The following is a 24,379-nucleotide window of genomic DNA, read 5'->3' on the forward strand; positions in this document are numbered from 1 at the left end:
TCTCTTCCCCCCACTCGCTCTCTCTCTTCCCCCCCACTCGCTCTCTCTCTTCCCCCCCACTCGCTCTCTCTCTTCCCCCCCCCACTCGCTCTCTCTCTTCCCCCCCACTCGCTCTCTCTCTTCCCCCCCCACTCGCTCTCTCTCTTCCCCCCCCACTCGCTCTCTCTCTTCCCCCCACTCGCTCTCTCTCTTCCCCCCCACTCGCTCTCTCTCTTCCCCCCCACTCGCTCTCTCTCTTCCCCCCCACTCGCTCTCTCTCTTCCCCCCCCACTCGTGCTCTCTCTTCCCCCCCCCACTCGCGCTCTCTCTTCTCCCCCCCCACTCGCGCTCTCTCTTCTCCCCCCCCCACTCGCGCTCTCTCTTCCCCCCCCCCACTCGCGCTCTCTCTTCCCCCCCCCCACTCGCGCTCTCTCTTTCCCCCCCCCCCACTCGCGCTCTCTCTTCCCCCCCCCCACTCGCGCTCTCTCTTCCCCCCCCCCCACTCGCGCTCTCTCTTCCCCCCCCCCCACTCGCGCTCTCTCTTCCCCCCCCCCAGTCGCGCTCTCTCTTCCCCCCCCAGTCGCGCTCTCTCTTCCCCCCCCAGTCGCGCTCTCTCTTCCCCCCCAGTCGCGCTCTCTCTTCCCCCCCCAGTCGCGCTCTCTCTTCCCCCCCAGTCGCGCTCTCTCTTCCCCCCCCAGTCGCGCTCTCTCTTCCCCCCCAGTCGCGCTCTCTCTTCCCCCCCAGTCGCGCTCTCTCTTCCCCCCCAGTCGCGCTCTCTCTTCCCCCCCAGTCGCGCTCTCTCTTCCCCCCAGTCGCGCTCTCTCTTCCCCCCCAGTCGCGCTCTCTCTTCCCCCCCAGTCGCGCTCTCTCTCCCCCCCAGTCGCGCTCTCTCTTCCCCCCCACTCGCGCTCTCTCTTCCCCCCCACTCGCGCTCTCTCTTCCCCCCCACTCGCGCTCTCTCTCCCCCCCACTCGCGCTCTCTCTCCCCCCCACTCGCGCTCTCTCTCCCCCCCACTCGCGCTCTCTCTCCCCCCCCACTCGCGCTCTCTCTCCCCCCCACTCGCGCTCTCTCTCCCCCCCACTCGCGCTCTCTCTCCCCCCCACTCGCGCTCTCTCTCCCCCCCACTCGCGCTCTCTCTCCCCCCCACTCGCGCTCTCTCTCCCCCCCACTCGCGCTCTCTCTCCCCCCCACTCGCGCTCTCTCTCCCCCCCACTCGCGCTCTCTCTCCCCCCCACTCGCGCTCTCTCTCCCCCCCCACTCGCGCTCTCTCTCCCCCCCACTCGCGCTCTCTCTCCCCCCCACTCGCTCTCTCTCTTCCCCCCACTCGCTCTCTCTCTTCCCCCCCACTCGCTCTCTCTCTTCCCCCCCCACTCGCTCTCTCTCTTCCCCCCCACTCGCTCTCTCTCTTCCCCCCCACTCGCTCTCTCTCTTCCCCCCCACTCGCTCTCTCTCTTCCCCCCCCACTCGCTCTCTCTCTTCCCCCCCACTCGCTCTCTCTCTTCCCCCCCACTCGCTCTCTCTCTTCCCCCCCACTCGCTCTCTCTCTTCCCCCCCCACTCGCTCTCTCTCTTCCCCCCCACTCGCTCTCTCTCTTCCCCCCCACTCGCTCTCTCTCTTCCCCCCCACTCGCTCTCTCTCTTCCCCCCCACTCGCTCTCTCTCTTCCCCCCCACTCGCTCTCTCTCTTCCCCCCCACTCGCTCTCTCTCTTCCCCCCCACTCGCTCTCTCTCTTCCCCCCCACTCGCTCTCTCTCTCCCCCCCACTCGCTCTCTCTCTTCCCCCCCACTCGCTCTCTCTCTTCCCCCCCACTCGCTCTCTCTCTTCCCCCCCACTCGCTCTCTCTCTTCCCCCCCACTCGCTCTCTCTCTTCCCCCCCACTCGCTCTCTCTCTTCCCCCCACTCGCTCTCTCTCTTCCCCCCACTCGCTCTCTCTCTTCCCCCCCACTCGCTCTCTCTCTTCCCCCCCACTCGCTCTCTCTCTTCCCCCCCACTCGCTCTCTCTCTTCCCCCCCACTCGCTCTCTCTCTTCCCCCCCACTCGCTCTCTCTCTTCCCCCCCCACTCGCTCTCTCTCTTCCCCCCCACTCGCTCTCTCTCTTCCCCCCCACTCGCTCTCTCTCTTCCCCCCCACTCGCTCTCTCTCTTCCCCCCCACTCGCTCTCTCTCTTCCCCCCCACTCGCTCTCTCTCTTCCCCCCACTCGCTCTCTCTCTTCCCCCCCACTCGCTCTCTCTCTTCCCCCCCACTCGCTCTCTCTCTTCCCCCCCACTCGCTCTCTCTCTTCCCCCCCACTCGCTCTCTCTCTTCCCCCCCACTCGCTCTCTCTCTTCCCCCCCACTCGCTCTCTCTCTTCCCCCCACTCGCTCTCTCTCTTCCCCCCCACTCGCTCTCTCTCTTCCCCCCCACTCGCTCTCTCTCTTCCCCCCCACTCGCTCTCTCTCTTCCCCCCCACTCGCTCTCTCTCTTCCCCCCCACTCGCTCTCTCTCTTCCCCCCACTCGCTCTCTCTCTTCCCCCCCACTCGCTCTCTCTCTTCCCCCCCACTCGCTCTCTCTCTTCCCCCCCACTCGCTCTCTCTCTTCCCCCCCACTCGCTCTCTCTCTTCCCCCCCACTCGCTCTCTCTCTTCCCCCCCACTCGCTCTCTCTCTTCCCCCCCACTCGCTCTCTCTCTTCCCCCCCACTCGCTCTCTCTCTTCCCCCCACTCGCTCTCTCTCTTCCCCCCCACTCGCTCTCTCTCTTCCCCCCCACTCGCTCTCTCTCTTCCCCCCCCACTCGCTCTCTCTCTTCCCCCCCACTCGCTCTCTCTCTTCCCCCCCACTCGCTCTCTCTCTTCCCCCCCACTCGCTCTCTCTCTTCCCCCCCACTCGCTCTCTCTCTTCCCCCCCACTCGCTCTCTCTCTTCCCCCCCACTCGCTCTCTCTCTTCCCCCCCACTCGCTCTCTCTCTTCCCCCCCACTCGCTCTCTCTCTTCCCCCCCACTCGCTCTCTCTCTTCCCCCCCACTCGCTCTCTCTCTTCCCCCCCACTCGCTCTCTCTCTTCCCCCCCACTCGCTCTCTCTCTTCCCCCCCACTCGCTCTCTCTCTTCCCCCCCACTCGCTCTCTCTCTTCCCCCCACTCGCTCTCTCTCTTCCCCCCACTCGCTCTCTCTCTTCCCCCCCACTCGCTCTCTCTCTTCCCCCCCACTCGCTCTCTCTCTTCCCCCCACTCGCTCTCTCTCTTCCCCCCCACTCGCTCTCTCTCTTCCCCCCCACTCGCTCTCTCTCTCTTCCCCCCCACTCGCGCTCTCTCTTCCCCCCCACTCGCTCTCTCTCTTCCCCCCCACTCGCTCTCTCTCTTCCCCCCCACTCGCTCTCTCTCTTCCCCCCCACTCGCTCTCTCTCTTCCCCCCCCACTCGCTCTCTCTCTTCCCCCCCACTCGCTCTCTCTCTTCCCCCCCCACTCGCTCTCTCTCTTCCCCCCCACTCGCTCTCTCTCTTCCCCCCCACTCGCTCTCTCTCTTCCCCCCCACTCGCTCTCTCTCTTCCCCCCCCCACTCGCTCTCTCTCTTCCCCCCCACTCGCTCTCTCTCTTCCCCCCCCACTCGCTCTCTCTCTTCCCCCCCCACTCGCTCTCTCTCTTCCCCCCCACTCGCTCTCTCTCTTCCCCCCCACTCGCTCTCTCTCTTCCCCCCCACTCGCTCTCTCTCTTCCCCCCCACTCGTGCTCTCTCTTCCCCCCCCCACTCGCGCTCTCTCTTCACCCCCCACTCGCGCTCTCTCTTCTCCCCCCCCACTCGCGCTCTCTCTTCCCCCCCCCCCACTCGCGCTCTCTCTTCCCCCCCCCCCCACTCGCGCTCTCTCTTCCCCCCCCCCCACTCGCGCTCTCTCTTTCCCCCCCCCCACTCGCGCTCTCTCTTTCCCCCCCCCCACTCGCGCTCTCTCTTCCCCCCCCCCCCCACTCGCGCTCTCTCTTCCCCCCCCCCCCCACTCGCGCTCTCTCTTCCCCCCCCCAGTCGCGCTCTCTCTTCCCCCCCCCAGTCGCGCTCTCTCTTCCCCCCCAGTCGCGCTCTCTCTTCCCCCCCAGTCGCGCTCTCTCTTCCCCCCCAGTCGCGCTCTCTCTTCCCCCCCAGTCGCGCTCTCTCTTCCCCCCCAGTCGCGCTCTCTCTTCCCCCCCAGTCGCGCTCTCTCTTCCCCCCAGTCGCGCTCTCTCTTCCCCCCCAGTCGCGCTCTCTCTTCCCCCCAGTCGCGCTCTCTCTTCCCCCCCAGTCGCGCTCTCTCTTCCCCCCCACTCGCGCTCTCTCTTCCCCCCCCACTCGCGCTCTCTCTTCCCCCCCACTCGCGCTCTCTCTTCCCCCCCACTCGCGCTCTCTCTTCCCCCCCACTCGCGCTCTCTCTCCCCCCCACTCGCGCTCTCTCTCCCCCCCACTCGCGCTCTCTCTCCCCCCCACTCGCGCTCTCTCTCCCCCCCACTCGCGCTCTCTCTCCCCCCCACTCGCGCTCTCTCTCCCCCCCACTCGCGCTCTCTCTCCCCCCCACTCGCGCTCTCTCTCCCCCCCACTCGCGCTCTCTCTCCCCCCCACTCGCGCTCTCTCTCCCCCCCACTCGCGCTCTCTCTCCCCCCCACTCGCGCTCTCTCTCCCCCCCACTCGCGCTCTCTCTCCCCCCCACTCGCGCTCTCTCTCCCCCCCACTCGCGCTCTCTCTCCCCCCCACTCGCGCTCTCTCTCCCCCCCACTCGCGCTCTCTCTCCCCCCCACTCGCGCTCTCTCTCCCCCCCCACTCGCGCTCTCTCTCTCCCCCCCACTCGCGCTCTCTCTCCCCCCCACTCGCGCTCTCTCTCCCCCCCACTCGCGCTCTCTCCTCCCCCCCACTCGCGCTCTCTCTCCCCCCCCACTCGCGCTCTCTCTCCCCCCCACTCGCGCTCTCTCTCCCCCCCCACTCGCGCTCTCTCTCCCCCCCACTCGCGCTCTCTCTCCCCCCACTCGCGCTCTCTCTCCCCCCCACTCGCGCTCTCTCTCCCCCCCACTCGCGCTCTCTCTCCCCCCCCACTCGCGCTCTCTCTCCCCCCCACTCGCGCTCTCTCTCCCCCCCACTCGCGCTCTCTCTCCCCCCCACTCGCGCTCTCTCTCCCCCCCACTCGCGCTCTCTCTCCCCCCCACTCGCGCTCTCTCTCCCCCCCACTCGCGCTCTCTCTCCCCCCCACTCGCGCTCTCTCTCCCCCCCCACTCGCGCTCTCTCTCCCCCCCACTCGCGCTCTCTCTCCCCCCCACTCGCGCTCTCTCTCCCCCCCACTCGCGCTCTCTCTCCCCCCCCACTCGCGCTCTCTCTCCCCCCCCCCCACTCGCGCTCTCTCTCTCTTCCAACAACAACATGCCCTCACAAAAGCCTCGGCACCACCGGGCACCCGCAGCTAGTTGAATATAAATAAATCCAAATTTCTCCCATAATTTATTTAGATTAAAGCTCTAGCAATTGGGGGACACCATTTGGAAGAAGTATGTACAATTTTAAATTTGCTTCCCCAAAATACTCTGTTCTTGAGCATTTTGAGAACTCCATTACCTCCATTCTATCGTATATAAGTATGTAGAAGTAGGAAGAACAGCCCAGAGAGCATGGTGAGGTTTTTGAAGGCTCTGCAATGAATGCCAACATGGTAAATGTCGAATTACTTCCTGAACTCTCTCAGACTTGTGAGTTTCAAGGGTGATACTAAGCTTGGTGGGGGGGGGGGGCAGTCAAGTCTGATTAATTGCAGAGCCTTAAGTCACCTTGTCCCCACAGTATAGAATTTATTTTACTAAAACTTCTGCCACCTATTTTTCTCCATCTTTAAATTCCTCCATTTAAAATCTACCTCATCAATCATGCCTCTATTTTTCCTCCCATGCCTCTTCTCTATACTCCTGCTCTGAACCTCCTACTTTGTGAAGCACCTTCGAACGTTTTTGCTCGATTAAAGGCATGCATACAGGCATACTCGTACCAATGCACACCAGTAGATTCCCCATAGTGCCGCTCATGGTAAATTAGAGGGACTTGAGTATGGACTATTTTGTCTAGGTGTTGTCAATGTGTCTTTTTGCACTGATGTGCACATCATCAGTTTACCTTCTGTGTCTCTGATATCATTCTATGTGTCTCTGTCTCCTTGATGTGTTTCCATTTTTCAGTTAATCAACCTTCTTTGTATCTGCATTTCTCTGTCATTGCTATCTGTTTTTTGGGTAAATTTGTCTCCGTTTCTGCTTTTGGCCTTAATCTGTGTTCAGTTTCTTTGTGTGTGTCTATTTGTTTATGATACTGGCCAGATTTACTCTGAGAATTTTTTTAATGTGTAATGTGACCTGTTTTCATGGCACAGGCTTCACTACTGGGGCAGTGATCTGTCTGATGGCTGAAATGACCAATTGAACAAAGAAAAAATACAGAGAGGGGTATGATTAGAAGGGCCGAAGAAATGGCCAGAGGAGTAGGGCCCAATACCAATTTCAAATTGAGGCCACTCTGACCTGTCCCTTATGGCTTAAATATATCTCCTACACTGGCCAGTACGGCCAGGAGAAGAACAGTGGGAGGGCCTTGGCCTTGAAGGAGGCAGGGCATGGGACACAATGAGGGTGGCAAAAGGGCTGAAGGGAATGGGAAGTGGAGGAGGTGCAGAGATTTGTTAGGTGGGAGGCAAAGCAGGGAGCATGGGAAGGAATAAAGAAAGGCTAGGGCAATCATTCGAGTTCAGCAGGGCACTGGAAGCAATAAGAGTGGGGCAGGAGATCAAGGACAACCGCTCCGAGTAAGGCCGGTACAGGCAGTGGAAAACAAATAGGAAGCAGCAGGTGATCCAGAACATGAGGCTTGGTAGTAACCTACAATGTAAGATGGAAGATGAAAACTCCTACCACTTAGTGGCCAGAACATGCTACTGCATCATGGCATTCAACTCTTCAGATACAAAAATTTTCATTAGAATTGTTTGCCTGCATTCAATTGTAAGTGTTAAAATTGTCTTTCTTTTTGGTAATGCACATACCCAAGCTTTTGAATATATAATATATACTCTTAGTTCAAAGTTATCTGTTAATTCAATTTTCTTAGAACTAAAGTACCACTTTGCTGTGTGGAGCATTGGTTCCCATCCACTATGACAAAATGAAGCATTTTTTTCTTTGATTAGTTATCAGATTCTGTCTTGCTGGTCACGACACATGTACGGTTCATAGTCGTTTCTAGGAATAAAGGAGTAGGCCATTCAGCCCCTCGAGCCTGTTCCACAATTCAATTAAATAATGGCTGATCTGTACCTCAACTACATTTGATCCATATTCCTTACATGATGTAAATCTGTTAATATAAGTCTTGAAAATGTCAATTCACCCAGCATCCCCAGCCTTTTGGGGGAAGATTTCCACTGCCCTTTGTGGAAAAAGTGCTTTCTGAGTTCACTTCTGAATGGCCTAGCTCTAATTTTAGGATTGTACCCCCTTGTTCTGGATTCCCCCAAGAGGAAATAGCTTCTCTAAGCTACAGGAATACACATCACAGTCTGTCTAATTTTTGCACCTCATGTATAGTACAGAAAGGCTTTTGTCTGTGTGGTTTCATTGTCATCATTCTACTTGGATAGTAACCCATCTAACAGCAGTAGCTTAATTATGTTAATATGTTTAACTGATCAAGCCATTTGTTTAGACTACTGACCTACAGGAGGTCCATGCTTGGTCCACAGGCATGTCTGCTTGAATACCATTAGTGGCAGTAAATCCAGTGTAGTTATGAAGGAGTGCATTTTTTAATGAAAGCTTGGCCCCAATATTTACTGGGAGTGGGGGAGGGTGGTAGCAGGAGGTCCTGCCGAATTTAACAGCAAGACCTCATTATCATTTTTTAATTTCGTTTCCTGCACAGCAGCCAGCCAACTTGACAGGCTGCCCAGCTGCCGGGCAGGTAAGCCAACGGCAAAAGGCCGCAGCCAGGGACTGTTGGGGGATGGTCCCCGGCAATCGGGTGGGGGGAGATCGCGGATTGCTGGGGGGAGTTGGAGCCCGGCAATCGGGAAGGAGGGAGGGAAGAAAAAATTAGGGAGTGGGGGTGGTGGGAATGGTCTATAGATCACTGGGTGAGAGGCTTGGAATCTGAGGTTGGAGGGGGTGTCAGCAGATCGCGGGGCAGGAGGTGCGGGATCGGGGGTTGGAGGAGTGTATGTAAATCGCAGGGCAGGAGGCTTGGGATCGGGGATTGGAGGGGGAATGGGCAGATCGTGGGGCAGGAGGCTCTGAATCGGGGGTTGGACAGGGAGAGTTTGGCGCAAACGTGGCAGCAAGGAGAGGCCACAATCGGCAAAAGATTTGCATGAGGGACCGGGCGAAGCACTCCTGTTCCTCCTGGCTCACCGAGGAGTGCTCCAAAAAGCACTTACCTTCTGCAGCCAACAGCTCCCGAGTCTCCATTTAGCTGCCGGGTTTACCAAGCTTTGGGAAACCCAGCTGGTAACCGTTCAATTTAAATCGGGTTTCCAACTGCACTGTGGGAGCCTGATTTAAATATTATAAAGAAGTGTCCCACCTCCCCAAGAAGGGGTACAGGCACAACACACAACCTGCCGCCTTAAAAACGACTGCTTGGGGAACGCGTTTCGCAATTTTACATTTTTAACCCTACAACCCCCCAGACCCCCTCCCGCCTGTCATGGTTGCGGGGGTAGGGGTGGTTAATATCGACCCCCTTGTTTCAGTAAATGTTATACCTGACTTCACACCAGTTTGAAGCCAGCTGAGGTACTGAGCTAGGCAGAGGCTCAGTGGTAGTGTTTTGCCAAGTAAGAATTGAGTGTCTATGTTTCAAAGATCAAATTTACCTCGAACGCAGGAGAAGCGTCTGTTGTTTTGACATTTTGAGAGTAGTAAAGATTCTAACTACTAAATAGACTGTTTGTACTGATTACTATTTGTTTATCTGCAATGTTAAATACATGTGTTTATTGGTTTGTGACCGAAGCCTTGGTCTGATCGTATACATTCATGCAGCTACTGAAGACAAGGATATCACATGGTAGACTGTGATATTTTTGGAAATGTAGAATATAATGGCAAGTATTCCTGGGTTTCACTAAATATACCTAGATAGTGGGTTAATATAAGTCACTTTCTGATTCGTAGGAGATGCAAGATAAGCAAGATCTACTTACAGAATGGTGATTGTCACTGAACCCAACAACAATTTGCATTTATATAGCACCATTAACATAGAAAAGCATCCCAAGGAGCTATATCTAGTGTAAAAACCCAAAAATGTAAATTTCCTCACATGCCAAGCTCCTGTTTGTAGCCATGCTACCATAGAGATACAATTGGATGGAGAAATCGAGCAGAAAACCAGATGGATTGACCAACAATCCATCAGAATGTCATTTCCAGGCCTGTTTCTGTAGCTGGTTGAAAATGGCATTGGTGGAAGCTAGAAATTGAAAGCAAAACAGAGGCTAGAGAACAATTTCAAGGTGTATACTTGTTTTTTTTAAATAAATGCTTGAAAGAGAAATTCAAAATATTTCTGGGTATAAGATTTGTTCATTTTTTGAGGAGAGGGGGAAAGCAAACCAGAGCCAGTAAAATAAATCAAGGAAATGTGTGGCATTGAAGTTTTGCAGTACTTCCACTACAAGAAGTTTGAGACTATTTAAGTGGGTCACTTGCATCATGTAGTGGCTAAAATAAGATATTGCAGCAGTAAAGGAAACTATTTTCAGGACCTGAATATTTGACATTGTGAGGGGAGGGAAGAGATGCAGTCTCCAGCAAACTGTACATTTTGGGGTATGTATAAACCATTAATGTCAACTCAGTGACCTAGAATTTTGTTTGTAATCACTGGTCACTTATTTGAACACTGATATAAAAATTCCAAATATAATGGTACACAATATATTGTAATTATAAACTTGAACATGATGGATTGCTGCATTTAGAAAGGATACAGCAGGGTTGGGTGGTTTTAGCCATTCAATCATTTTCATAAGGAATGTCCCCTCCGATCTTTATTCGGGGTGAAGGTCTGATTCTAGTAACCGCAGTGCACCAATTTACGTGTCCAAGGGGGTCTTCCTTGTTTCCACTTTCTGCCTCATTGTGGGATAATATATTGGAGTTGGATATCTCCTCCATTTGGACTCTGATCCAGAAATTGAATGTTTATCATACTATGAAAAGGAACAACATGTTTAATGAATATGTTTTCTATTGCCATCGCATACATGTTGTTTTGCAACACACATCCTCCTCCAGAGTCTCCATATCCCTTGATCCCTTTAGCCTTAAAGAGGAGCAGAGGGATCTGGGGGTACTGATACACAAATCACCAAAAACAGTGATGCAGATTAATAAGGCCACAAAAAAAGCAAACAAAGCACTGGGGTTTATTTCTAGAGGGATAGAATTGAAAAGCAGAAGAAGCGATGTTAAACTTGTATAGACCACACTTGGATTACTGTGGACAGTTCTGGTCTCCATATTATAAAAAGGATGTAGATGCACTGGAGAGGGTTCAACTAGATTTATCGTGATGATTCCAGAACTGAGAGGTTATAGCTATCAGGAAAGATTCAACAGACTGGGGCTCTTTTTCTACAAAAGAGAGAGCTGATGACTGACCTGATAGAAGTCTTTAAGATTGTGAAAGGGTTTAATGGGGTAGACATAGAGAAGATATTTTCACCTCTGGGGTGACCAAAACTAGGGGCCATAAATATAAGATAGTCACTAATAAATCCCATAGGGAATTCAGTTGAACCACCTTTACCCAGAGAGTGCTTAAAATGTGGTTCAAATTTAGCCATCAAGTTTTCATGTGCAACTTTACATCACAAGGAACACCTTAAGATTACAGGAGAAGATTTGCAATAGGACAAAAAGGAAAAACAATGTTGGAGTCAAAATCTTTACCTTTTTGAAAACAGGTTTATAATACTTATGCATTATATGGAGAATAATAATGATTAAAACACAGAGGGGGGTCATTTTAACTTTTATCACCGGGTGAAAAATGAGTAATAACGAATTAGCCTGGTTTACATAGAAACATAGAAGATAGGAGCAGGAGTAGGCCATTCGGCCCCTCGAGCCTGCTCCACCATTTAATGAGATCATGGCTGATCATCCAAATTCAGTACCCTGTCCCTGCTTTCTCTCCATATCCCTTGATCCCTTTAGCCTTAAGAAATATATCTAACTCCTTCTTGAATATATTTAATGAATTGGCCTCAACTGCCTTCTGTGGTAGAGAATTTCACAGGTTCACCACTCTCTGGGTGAAGAAATTCCTCCTCATCTCAGTCCTAAATGGCTTACCCCTTATCTTTAGACTGTGATCCCTGGTTCTGGACTCCCCGCCATCAGGAACATCCTTCCTGCATCTAGTCTGTCTAGTCCTGTTAGAATTTTGTATGTTTCAATGAGATCCCCTCTCATTCTTCTAAACTCTAGCGAATATAAGCCTAATCGACCCAATCTCTCTTCATACGTCATTCCTGCCATCCCAGGTATCAGTCTGGTGAATCTTCGCTGCACTCCCTCCATGGCAAGAACATCCTTCCTCAGATAAGGCAACCAAAACTGCACATAATACTCAAGGTGTGGTCTCACCAAGGCCCTGTACAACTGCAGCAAGACATCCTTGCTCTTGTACTCGAATCCTCTCGCTATGAAGGCCAACATACCATTTGTCTTCTTAACCGTCTGCTGCACCTGCTGCTTACCTTCAGCGACTGGTGCACAAGGACACCCAGGTCTCATTGCACTTCCCCTTTTCCCAATCTATTGCCGTTCAGATAATAATCTGCCTTCCTGTTTTTGCCACCAACATGGATAATCTCACATTTATCCACATTGGGCAGATGCATGGCAGATGCAGTATAATCACCCAACCTGTCCAAATCATACTGGAGTTTCTCTGCATCCTCCTCACAGCACACACGCCCACCCAGCTTTTTGTCGTCTGCAAACTTGGAGATATTACATCTAGTTCCCTCGTCTAGATCATCATTAATATATATTGTGAATAGCTGGGGTCCTAGCACCGATCCCTGCGGTACCCCACTAGTCACTGTCGGCCACTCAGAAAAAGACCCGTTTATTCCAACTCTTTGCTTCCTGTCTGCCAACCAGTTCTCCATCCAAGTCAGTACCTTACCCCCAATCCCATTTGCTTTAACTTTGCACGCTAATCTCTTATGCGGGACCTTATCGAAAGCCTTCTGAAAGTCCAAATACACCACATCCACTGGTTCTCCCTTATCTATTCTACCAGTTACATCCTCAAAAAATTTCAGTAGATTAGTCGAGCACGATTTACCTTTTGTAAATCCATGTTGACTTTGTCCGATCCTGTCACTGTTTTCCAAGTGCTCTGCTATTACATCTTTTATAATGGACTCTAGCATTTTCTCCACTACTGATGTCAGGCTTACCGGCCTATAATTCCCCATTTTCTCTCTACTACCTTTTTTAAATAGTGGGGTTACATTAGCTACCCTCCAATCCATGGGAAGTGTTCCAGAGTCTATAGAATTTTGGAAGATGACCAGCAATACATCTACTATTTCTAGAGTCACTTCCTTAAGTACCCTAGGATGTAGATTATCAGGCCCTGGGGATTTATCGGCCTTTAATCCCATCAATTTCCCTACAAATACTGATTTCATTCAGTTCCTCCCTCTCATTAGACCCTATGTTCCCTGACATCTCTGGGAGGTTATTTGTGCCCTCCGATTTTCTTTTCCATGCTGCCGATTTGCTATCGCCCATTTTTCGCCCGGTGATAAAAGTTAAAATTACCACCAGAAGTTCAGAAGAAGTCTTAAAGCACAAGAGGAAAGCTTAAGCAATTCAAAACTCACCCAAGCTCATGGTGAGAATACAACCTTAAAATTCCTCCCTAGCTTTGGTTTTATTTTACTCTGTAGACACCACCAATGCTATTTTTAAACCAGATACCAGAAAGGCCCTGGGAATTACATAATCTTTGGTTGTTGGTTGATCTATTTTCTCCATACATTCATGTTCCAATGCATATAGCTTTTCTTTATGGTGCCATGGCTACAAACAATAACTTGGCTTGTGGAGCTATTATGGATGTGAGCCGATATTTCACCACTCCATAGCATCTTTATCATTTAGTTGTACTAGAAGGTCACCCAAGATGTTTCTTACAGTGGGTTAGAGGTTTAATAAGAGCAAGGGTGTTATGCCAAGTAGCATTAGCAAGAAAACTGGCTAATTTATGCACCTCTGACCCATATATGGAGTGGACAGAGGCTCTGTCCCCCAACAGGCCTTTGAGGAAACATCAGCATTAGGCAAGGACCTGACATATTGGGGTCTCAGCCTATTGTCTGGACAGTCCAGCATACTCCTGCTGAAGTTAAAATGGGAGTGTGCTAGAACAGCTTCAGAGCCATCTGGGCCATTCCCAGGCTTTTGGGACAGCTTGTGGCCTTAAAGTATAAACTTTAATGAAGGTATTACATGACAAAAAAGACTACTCAATGGGTAAATTTAATCATGTTATTGTGAAATATGTAATTATTTGGATTTTTTATTTTTTGTTTAAAATGTTTATAAATTTCAGTTACTGAGGAAAAATGAGGGCTGAAAATGTTTTCAAAAGCATTGAGTGACTTAATTGGTTCATACTGTGACAGTGAAAAGTTGACAGTTTTTTCATTTTAAAATGTAGGTACAGTATAAGGTTTTTTGATTGTACACGTTCTCGTGCGGGTTTTCCTTTTATAAAAGCATGACACAGGAACTATGGTTGGTGTATACAGGGAGTTAACACTACACATCAGATTTTAATATACAGATACGTGTTCTCCACCGCATATAGAAGGCGCATTCGTGCTAACGCAATTTGCCCACTATATGCGGTGGATGGTAAAACCATCTGAATGAAACTGCCCAAAGTCTCCATCAGCTGCTTCCACTGTTAACTTAACAACTGCGGGAGGCATTTGGAAAGTAGAGAATTCAGGCAGCTTCATTCAGCTGTTTAAAGCTGCTTGAAGACCTGACTTAGCCTGATTTCATAAGAACTTTTAAATCAGTAAGTAATGAACTGCGCATAGCCAGCATAATGTAATTGACTCCTATGGTGATGACAAATTATTAGTGCCATTTTTCTGAATAGGAGGCTGTCCTTGATAAGCGCTGACGGTGTAAGTGGTGGGGACCGTATATCATTTTAATGTTGTATGAAAACTTTCTTCGGCTAGAGTAGACATCAGCTATTGATGCACTCCACGTTTTTGATGAATTATGATCAGACAAATGGATTAATAACTGTGACATTTCTGAAGATTTACCATGTAATCTGTAGTTGACCACTAAAGGATTAACTGTAACCACAAGAGATTATAATATTTTATTTCTTAATACAACATGTTCTGTTTTAATGTTTTCCAGTATTTTTTAATAGGAATAAATGTTAAAATGTATTATTACATCTCACTTTAATTTATCATTTTTGATTTGTTTCAGATTATTTTTCAGAACTTCTTCACTCTTGTTTTTTTAGATGACCTTTGTTTTTGGTTTGCTTTTATGTCACAGGTGAAATGCCACCAGTATTGGCCAGATCTTCCAGAAGTATGCAAATATGGCAGCTTTCAGGTCACATGTCACTCAGAGGATTGTAACATTGCCTATGTTTTCAGAGAATTGACACTTACTAATTTAGAGGTAGGAGTCACTTATTCATAGATTGTAAAAACCAGCACATTGTCTTTTGCCTACTACTGTATTTTATTTCAGAATACATTGCTTATCCCTTTGCTAAATCCAGTGTTGTCACAGGATACAAGTAAAAGGGGAAAACTGCAAATGCTCAAAGCTGTAAATGAAAGTTAAAAATGTCAGAAATACAGTTATGGTGTTTTGGGTTTGTGCCCTTGAACAGACTGAAATGATCTTGTCATAGGAGTTGTCTTACAAAACCATGTTTTATATTAGTGTTTGAGTGCATGTGATTTCATTATGTTGATCTTGAAAAAGAAATGGGATTGTTTTGGAAACAATGTATTGGTGAAATGGTTGTGCTGTTGCCAAGTAATGCTTTACCAGCAGTGCAGGGAATTACACTGTTCATTTCACTTTGAGTTCCTTCTAGCATTGACTCAAAAGTTAACTACCTTTTGTCTGTACAATTAAACAAATTCTTAAATAGTATATGACCCGATTTTAACTCCGGAGGGTGGATTTGTTCGAATGGGTAGCGAGGTGAGTTCGACACTCATCCAGTGCTCCAGAAATTAGGCTATTTTAACTCCCAGGGTTAATTTAAATCCCGCTGGGTGATTTCTTGCCCGCAACAGGTGGGAAACAGCAAAAAATTGCATGGACCAGAGGCTGCCGGCTGTCACCAGGTAGGTGGCAGGATTGGTTTCCAGGGTCGTCTTAGGGAATCTCAGGTTCGGGAAGGAGGGAGTCCACAACAGAGGAGACCCAAGGTTTCATTGTGGAGCCTGGAGAAACGCTCATGTTCGCCTTGGTCCCACAAGGAACGTAAAAACAATATTACCTAAAAGACTACGCAAAACCCCCCAAAAAATTCAAAAATGGGTTTTGAATGCATGTACGTAAATGCACAAAGTGTGGTGAATAAGTTGGTGAGCTACAAGCTCAATTAGCCGCGTGGCAATATGATGTGGCAATAACGGAAACGTGGCTTAAAAACAGTGAGGACTGGGCACTTAATATTCAAGGGTACAAGGTGTTCAGAAAAGATAGGGAAGGAAAAAAGGGAGGTGGGGTGGCAGTGCTGATTAAGGAAGACGTAGTGTTGGAAAGGGAGGATGTTCTTGAGGGGACAAGGACAGAATCCATTTGGTTAGAGTTGAGGAACAAAAAGGGTATGATCACGCTATTGGGGGTATTCCATAGGCCTCCAAATAGTGAGAGGGAGGCAGAGGAGCAAATCTACAGGGAAATCGCAGAGATATGCAAAAGCTATAGCGTGGTGATATTGGGGGACTTTAATTACCCAAATAGCAATTGGGATAATGCTAGGGTAAAGGGAAAGGAGGGGGTGGAATTCCTGAAATGTGTTCAGGAGAACTTCCTTGACCAATATGCCCTCGGCCCAACTAGGAAGGAGGCATTGCTGGACCTGTTGCTGGGGAATGAGGTGGGCCAGGTCGACCAAATGTCTGTTGGAGAACACTTGGGTACGAGTGATCATTGTATCATAAGATTTAGATTAGCAATGGAGAGGAGCAAGGAACAAGATAGAGTGGAACTTCTAAACTGGAATAGGGCTAACTTGAATGGTATGCGATAGGATCTAGCCAGGGTAAAATGGAACCAAAAACTGACACAACGGAACAATGGGTGATCTTTAAGGCGGAGATGTTCCAAGTACAGGCTAGGTACATTCCAACAAGAGGGAAGGGTAAGGGAACCAAAGCAAGGGCTCCTTGGATGACGAGGGAGATAGAGAAGATGATGAAACAAAAAAAGAGGGTGTATGATGCATGTCAGGTCAATTCTTAAAGGGAGAACCAGACCAAATACAATAAGTTGAGAGGGGATGTGAAGATGAAAATAAGATTGGCAAAGAGAGAATATGAGAGTAGAATGGCGGTTAACATAAAAGGGAACCCAAAAATCATCTTCTGGCATGTAAACAGTAAACGGGTAGTAAGAGGCTGGGTGGGGCCTATTAGAGACAAAGAAGGTGATACATGCTTAGCGGCGCAGGGCAAGGCTAGAATACTCAATGAGTACTTTGTATCGGTGTTTACTAGGGATGTGGATGCTGACAAAATATCGGTAGAAGTGGAAAAGGTAGAAGCAATGGAAGGGGTGAAAATTGATAGACAGGATGTACTAGAGTGGGGTATGCTTAGAGTGGACAAGTCACCTGGTCCAGATGGCTTGCATCCCAGGTTGCTAAGGGAATTGGGGGAGGAGATAGTGGAAGGGCTTGCCATAATTTTCCAATCTTCCCTAGATGTGGGGGAGGTGCCTGAGGATTGGAAAGTGGCAAATGTGACACCATTGTTCAAGAAAGGGTGTAAGGACAATCCTAGTAATACAGGGCAGTCAGTTTAGCATCAGTGGTGAGTAAAGTTTTAGAAACAATAATCAAGGAAAAAATTAATGGGCATTGGAGAGCTTTAAGCTAATTAAGGAGAGCCAACACAGATTTGTAAAAGGCAGATCGTGTTTGACTAATCTAATTGAATTTTTTGATGAAGTAACAGAGGATTGATGAAGGGAATGCAATAGAAACATAGAAGATAGGAGCAGGAGTAGGCCATTCAGCCCTTCGAGCCTGCTCCGCCAGTCAACGAGATCATGGCTGACCATCCAAACCCTAGCACCCGATCCCGACACCGACAGCCATCCCACCCAAGCCCTATCCCCGTGTATTTAATCCCCCCTAACACTAAGGGCCAATTTTTTTTATCATGGCCAATCAACCTAACCTGCACATCTTTGGACTGTGGGAGGAAACCGGAGCACCCGGAGAAAACCCACGCAAACACGGGGAGAATGTGCACACTCCACACAGACAGTCACCCGAGGCCGGATTTGAACCCGGGTCCCTGGCGCTGTGAGGCAACAGTGCTAACCACTGTGCCACCGTGCTGCCCTGTTGTCTACATGGATTTTCGGAAGGCGTTTGACAAAGTACCACGTAGAAGGCTGGTTAACAAAATTGAGGCTCATGGAATAGGTGGGTCAGTGGCAGCTTGGATAAGGAATTGGCTTAAGGACAGAAAGCAGCGAGTTTTGGTAAATGGCTGTTTTTCAGACTGGAGGATGGTAGACAGTGGTGTTCCCCAAGGGTCAGTGCTGGGGCCACTGCTTTTTTGATATATATAAATGACCTGGATATTGGAATACAGAGTAGAATTTCTAAATTTGCCAATGACACCAAACTTGGGGGTGTGGCAAGCAGTGATGATACCAATCCACTGCAACAGGAGATAGAAAGGCTAGCAGAATGGGCAGACAGGTGGCAGATGGAATTTAATACAGAGAAGTGTGAGGTGATGCATTTTGGCAGAAGGAACAGGGAGAGGCAATATACAATTAATGGCAGAGTTTTAAAGAGTGTGCAGGGACAGAGGGACTTTGGGCTTCATAAATAGAGGTATTGAGTACAAAAGTATAGCAGTTATGCTGAACCTTAAAGTGCTGGTTCGGCCACAACTGGAGTATTGCATCCAGTTCTGATCACCACACTTTAGGAAGGATGTGAAGGCCTTTGAGAGGGTGCAGAGGAGATTTACCAGAATGCTTCCGGGGATGGGGAATCTTAGCTACAAGGACAGGTTGGAGAAGCTGGATTTGTTTTCATTAGAGCAAAGGAGGTTGAGGGGTGATTTGATAGAGGTGTACAAGATTATGATGGGTTTGAATAGGCTAGACGGGGAAAGGTTGTTCCCACTAGTTGATGGTACAAGGACTAGGGGACACAGATTTAAGGTTTTGAGCAAGAGATAAAGGGGGATGTGAGGAAAAACTTTTTTATGCAGTGAGTGGTGATGACCTGGAATTCGCTGCCGACGGAAGTGGTGGAAGCGGAGACACTCCAAGTTTTCAAGGGGAAACTGGATAGGCACTTGAGGGAAATGAACTTGCAGGATTACGGGAATAGAGCGCGGGAATGGGACTGACTGGATTGCTCTACAGAGAGCCGACACGGACTCGATGGGCCGCCGCCTCCTGTGCCGTTATGACTCTATGACCTGTGCCTCTCCTGGCTATCTTCACCTGCAGTAAAGCTACAGACTAACAGTTAAAATTGACATCATCAGGACTCGATGTGCATATGTATAGAAGGACTCCGCTGACATTGGGTGGGATTCCTTGCCGCCTCCTCAGTAGAGCAGGTTAAAATTCAAAACCAATCAGTTTAAACAACAGCCTAGTACAAGTACCTCAGCTGTTGGCTGGCTAGAGCATAACTAGTCTTGTACAAGCTGAAGGAGGATGCATGTGGGGACAGGCTTGGGAGATTTGGGAAAACTGCAAAACACAAGCCAAGGAAAACATTTAAATAGATTTAAATATGCACTTGCCTCTTTTCAAAAGATAAATAAAAATTAAATGGAATTATCAAGTTCTAATTCAGAAAAATAGAATCATGGAAACTTACAGCAAAGAAGGAGGCCATTCAGCCGTCATGCCTGTTTGATAGAGCAGTTGTGCTTCGTCCCACACCCCTGCTTTTTGTCCGTAACCCTGTAAGTTCCTTATCCTCAAGTACCTGTCCAACTCCCTTTTTAAAATTATTTATGGAATTAGCTTCCACCACCTTTTCAGGTAGAGACTTCCAGATCCTGACAACTCTTGAGTGAAACATTTTTTCCTCCTCTCTCCTCTAGATCTTTTGCCAATGATTTTAACTCTATGACCTCTGGTTATTGACCCACTTGCCAGAGGGAATAGTTATTCTCTATCTGCTCTCAAAATCTCTCATCATTTTGAAAACCTCTATTAGGTTGCTTCTTAACCTTTTTTGTTCCAAGGAGAATAGTCCAACCTCTGCTCAAAACTGAAGTCCCTCATCCTTGGTAACATCCTGGTAAACTTCCTCTGTACCCTTTCTAAGGCCTTTACATCTTTCCTGAAGTGTTGTGCCCAGAATTGTCCACAATACTGCAGCTGAGGCTTAACCAGTGCTAACATGATCTCTTGGCTTTTATATTCTGTTCCTCTATTTATAAACCCAAGTAACCATAAGCTTTTTTAACCACATTATCAACTTGCCTTGCCACTTTTAAGGATTTGTGTATATGGACACCAAGGTCTCTCTGATCACTACACTTTGCAGAATCGGCTATTTATAGTATACTGCCTTTCCATATTAGTCCTCCCAAAGTGTCTCAGTTCACACTTCTCTGCATTGAATTCCATCTGCCTTGCTTCCCTGCCCATTTAACCATCCTGTCTATGTCATCCTGAAGACTACAACTAGCCTCATCACTATCTGCTATGTTGCCAAGTTTCGTATCATCTGCAAACTTTAGGTCTTGAATTAAAAAGATAAATGAATTAGTGTTGTGCTTCCTTAAGTTGCTACAATATAAATGAAAGTATTGGCGCGGAATTTGCGATCCGGATGATGGCAAACAGGTAGCGTTTGCCGTCATTCCGCCTTTGAAACTGGATTTGGTGCAAGCGCATGCGGAAATCCTAAAGTTGCAGTCTGTCATTGACAGCTCCAAAGCAGGCTGCACTGTGCTCCTGCCCCCATCCCCAACAAAACAGGGAAACTGACGAAAACTTCGGCTCTTCCACAGTAAAACACGCTGTTATTCCCCACTACAAGTTAGACCTAAAGGGATTAGGTGTAACTGGGGGTTTACAGCGTTATTACAGCTATACAAATGTTAAGAGCCTGGAAAACTAATTTTAATTTTGTGCAGTGTGAAATTTGTCCATTTTAATTGTAAAAAAATTAAGAAACTTTTGAAAAAAATTGGTTTTTAAAATTTTTTCCATCTTTATTTCAGGTTTGCCTTTTCCCCATGAGAGCCCTAATCTTTGTTTTGCTCTCTCAACATTTTTAAAAAGTTAGAATTTTAAGAGCTTTTTCACTTCCTTGTTCGCTGTCTGTGAGAATTCTGCCTTTTGATTGGCTGCTTAGACAGCCTGCTGACATAAGAACATAAGAAATAGGAGCAGGAGTAGGCCAATCGGCCCCTCGAGCCTGCTCCGCCATTCAATAAGATCATGGCTGATCTGATCCTAACCGCCAATCCACTATCACAGAACCATCTCCTGAATCTAACAGAATTAGACACACGAAATAGGAGCAGGATCAGGCTACACGGCCCCTGGGCCCGCTCCGCTACCCACAGGGCCATGACCGATCCGAACCTAGACTCCTGTCCAAATTCCTGCCCGCTCCCCGTAACCCTTAATTCCCTTTACTTCTAGGAAACTGTCTATTTCTGTTTTAAATTTATGTAATGATGTAGCTTCTACAGCTTTTTGGGGCAGCATATTCCATGGACCTACCACCCTCTGAGTGAAGTAGTTCCTCCTCATCTCAGTTTTGAAAGAGCAGCCCCTTATTCTAAGACTATGCCCCCCTAGTTCTAGTTTCACCCATCATCAGGAACATCTTCCCCGCATCCACCCGATCCAACCCCTTCACAATCTTATATGTTTCAATAAGATCGCCTCTCATTCTTCTGAACTCCAATGAGTAGAGTCCCAATCTACTCAACCTCTCCTCATATGTCCATCCCCTCATCCCCGGGATTAACCGAGTGAACCTTCTTTGTACTGACTCGAGAGCAAGTATGTCCTTTCTTAAGTATGGACACCAAAACTGTATGTAGTATTCCAGGTGCGGTCTCACCAATACCTTGTACAACTGAAGCAATACCTCCCTATTTTTATACTCTATCCCCCTAGCAATGAAAGCCAACATTCCATTGGCCTTCTTAATCACTTGCTGCACCTGCATACTAACCTTTTGAGTTTCGTGCACCAGGACCCCCAGATCCCTTTGTACTTCAGTACTTTCCAGTTTCTTGCCATTAAGATAATAGCTTGCTCTACGATTTTTCCTGCCAAAGTGCATAACCTCACACTTTCCAGTATTGTATTCCATCTGCCAAATCTCTGCCCACTTACTTAGCCTGTCTATGTCCCCTTGCAGGTTTTTTATGTCCTCCTCACTCACTACTTTCCCTCCCATCTTAGTATCATCTGCAAACTTTGATATGTTACACTCGGTCCCCTCCTCCAAATCGTTAATATAGATTGTAAAGAGTTGGGGACCCAGCACTGACCCCTGCGGAACACCACTGGTTACTGATTGCCAGTCTGAGAATGAACCATTTATCCCAACTCTCTGCCTTCTGTTAGATAGCCAATCCTCTATCCATGCCAGAATATTACCCCCAATCCCGTGATTTTTTATCTTAAGCAATAACCTTTTGTGTGGCACCTTGTCAAATGCCTTTTGGAAGTCTAAATACACTACGTCCACTGGTTCCCTTTTATCCACCCTATATGTTACTTCCTCAAAGAACTCCAGCAAATTTATCAAACATGACTTCCCCTTCATAAAACCATGCTGACTTTGTCCTATTAAATTATGATTATCCAAATGTCCTGTTACTGTCTCCTTAATAATGGACTCCAAAATTTTACCTACCACAGATGTTAGGCTAACCGGCCTATAGTTTCCAGCCTTCTGTCTACTGCCCTTTTTAAATAAGGGTGTTACATTAGCAGTTTTCCAGTCTGCCGGGACCTTTGCCGAGTCCAGGGAGTTTTGGAAAATGATCACAGCAGCTTGCACAAAGGGAATCCCCACTAATTGATTTGAATTGAAGTCGGAAAACCCGAAGTTCTTGACACAGGGATTGCGAGATCCCTGTGCGAAGCGTATTTTGAGGCCAGCAGTGAAAGCCTTCGGTTCGCTGCTGACTGCAAATTCCGGGCCATTATGTTTCTTCAAATTACCTCCATTTAAAAACACTCAGTGAGATTGATGTCTTTTACAAATTCAGAAAAGAGCAAACAAAGTAAATATGAAAGAATAAAGTAAAAGATAAATAAAAATGGGATTAAAACCAGTTGAGGATTGGGTGCCCACTGCAATCATATCAAGCAACTTCCAGAGTCTGATCCTAGAAGGAAAAAGTAATTGAAATGAAAAAGTTAACCTCCTTTGCCATTGTTCATGAAGAAACATAAGCTAGCTAAGTATTGGTTTGGTATATTTGAAACCTATTTTGCGCAGAGTCAGATGAACTTTTATCACAATTTTTTGTTGTTGCTGTAAACATAAGTGTAGGAACTTCATTGCTAATGAAAATTGTTATCTTTGGAAGATAGCCATATAATAAACATTTTTTTAATAATCTAGATTGATGTTAATCATGGATCAAAATATCAAAAATTTATTCTTTTGAGTTTTAGCTGCATTTTCACTACAATCTTAGCATTGAGACAAAGTGGTTTCACTTCACCTTGATGCAACATTTTAAGCAGTAATTTTATAAATTGACACTCCCAACACTACTTCTTCTTAGGCAGTCCCTCGGAACCGAGGATGACTTGCTTCCACATTAAAAATGAGCTCGCAGGTGACTGATTAGTCCAATGCGGGACCTACAGTCTCTGTCACAGGTGGGGCAGACGGTGGTTGAAGGGGCGGGTGGGTGGGGTGCTTGGGTTGACGTGCGCTCCTTGCGCTGCCTGCGCTTGGCTTCCGCTTGCTCCCGGCGAAGAGACTCGAGGTGTTCGGCGCCTTCCCCGATGCTTCTCCTCCACTTTGTGCGGTCTTGGGCCAGGGATTCCCAGGTGTCGGTGGGGATGTTACACTTTTTCAAGGAGGCTTTGAGGGTGTCCTTGAAGCATTTCCTCTGCCCACCTGGGGCTCTCTTGCCGTGCCGGAGCTCCGAGTAGAACGCTTGTTTTGGGAGTCTCGTATCGGGCATGCGGACAATGTGACATCGGAGCAGACGTCGACGACGAAGTCCAACACCGCCTTCAGTGTGCCAGTGCAGCCTTCGGTCGCCTGAGGAAGAGAGTGTTTGAAGACCAGGACCTCAAACCCGGCACTGAGCTCATGATCTACAGGGCAGCAGTGATACCTGCCCTGCTGTATGCCTCAGAGACATGGACCATGTACAGCAGGCACCTCAAAGCACTGGAGAGGTACCACCAACGCTGCCTCCACAAGATCCTGCAAATCCATTGGCAGGATAGGCGCACCAGCGTCAGTGTTCTTGCTCAGGCCAGCATCGAAGCTCTGACCACGCTCAATCAGCTCCAATGGACGGGTCACATTGTCCGCATGCCCGATACAAGACTCCCAAAACAAGCGCTCTACTCGGAGCTCCAGCACAGCAAGAAAGCCCCAGGTGGGCTCCTTGAAAAAGTGTAACATCCCCACCAACACCTGGGAATCCCTGGCCCAAGACCGCACAAAGTGGAGGAGAAGCATCCGGGAAGGCGCCGAACACCTCGAGTCTCTTCGCCGGGAGCAAGCGGAAGCCAAGCGCAAGGAGCGCACGTCAACCCAAGCACCCCACCCACCCGCCCCTTCAACCACCATCTGCCCCACCTGTGACAGAGACTGTAGGTCCCGCATTGGACTAATCAGTCACATGCAAGCTCATTTTTAATGTGGAAGCAAGTCATCCTCGGTTCCGAGGGACTGCCTAAGAAGAAGAAGACGAAGGCTACCTCTTTAATACTCTGGGATGCAGATTATCAGCCCCTGGGGATTTATCGGCTTTCAGTCCCATTAATTTCTCCAGCACTTTTTTTACTAATACTAATTTCCTTTAATTCCTCCTCCTCACTAGACCCTTGGTTCCCTAGCATTTCTGGGAAGTTAGTTGTGTCCTCTTCTGTGAAGACAGAACCAAAGTATTTGTTTAATTGCTCGGCC

General features: G+C 48.6%; 1 protein-coding gene across 1 annotated transcript in view; it reads left to right on the plus strand.

Moving 5' to 3' along the window:
• The window catches only part of LOC147117291 (tyrosine-protein phosphatase non-receptor type 3-like), a 341,164-nt gene that overhangs the window by 289,155 nt on the left and 27,630 nt on the right, over window positions 1-24,379 (plus strand). The window contains exon 17 of the mRNA XM_085989357.1: window positions 14,470-14,685. Coding sequence (XP_085845483.1) covers window positions 14,470-14,685 — 216 coding nt within the window. The remainder of the gene's footprint in view (window positions 1-14,469; window positions 14,686-24,379) is intronic.

The sequence above is a fragment of the Somniosus microcephalus genome, chromosome 5 (genome assembly GCF_052327205.1).
Source record: "Somniosus microcephalus isolate GS21.2 chromosome 5, FLI_Smic_1.0, whole genome shotgun sequence".
NCBI lineage: Eukaryota > Metazoa > Chordata > Chondrichthyes > Squaliformes > Somniosidae > Somniosus > Somniosus microcephalus.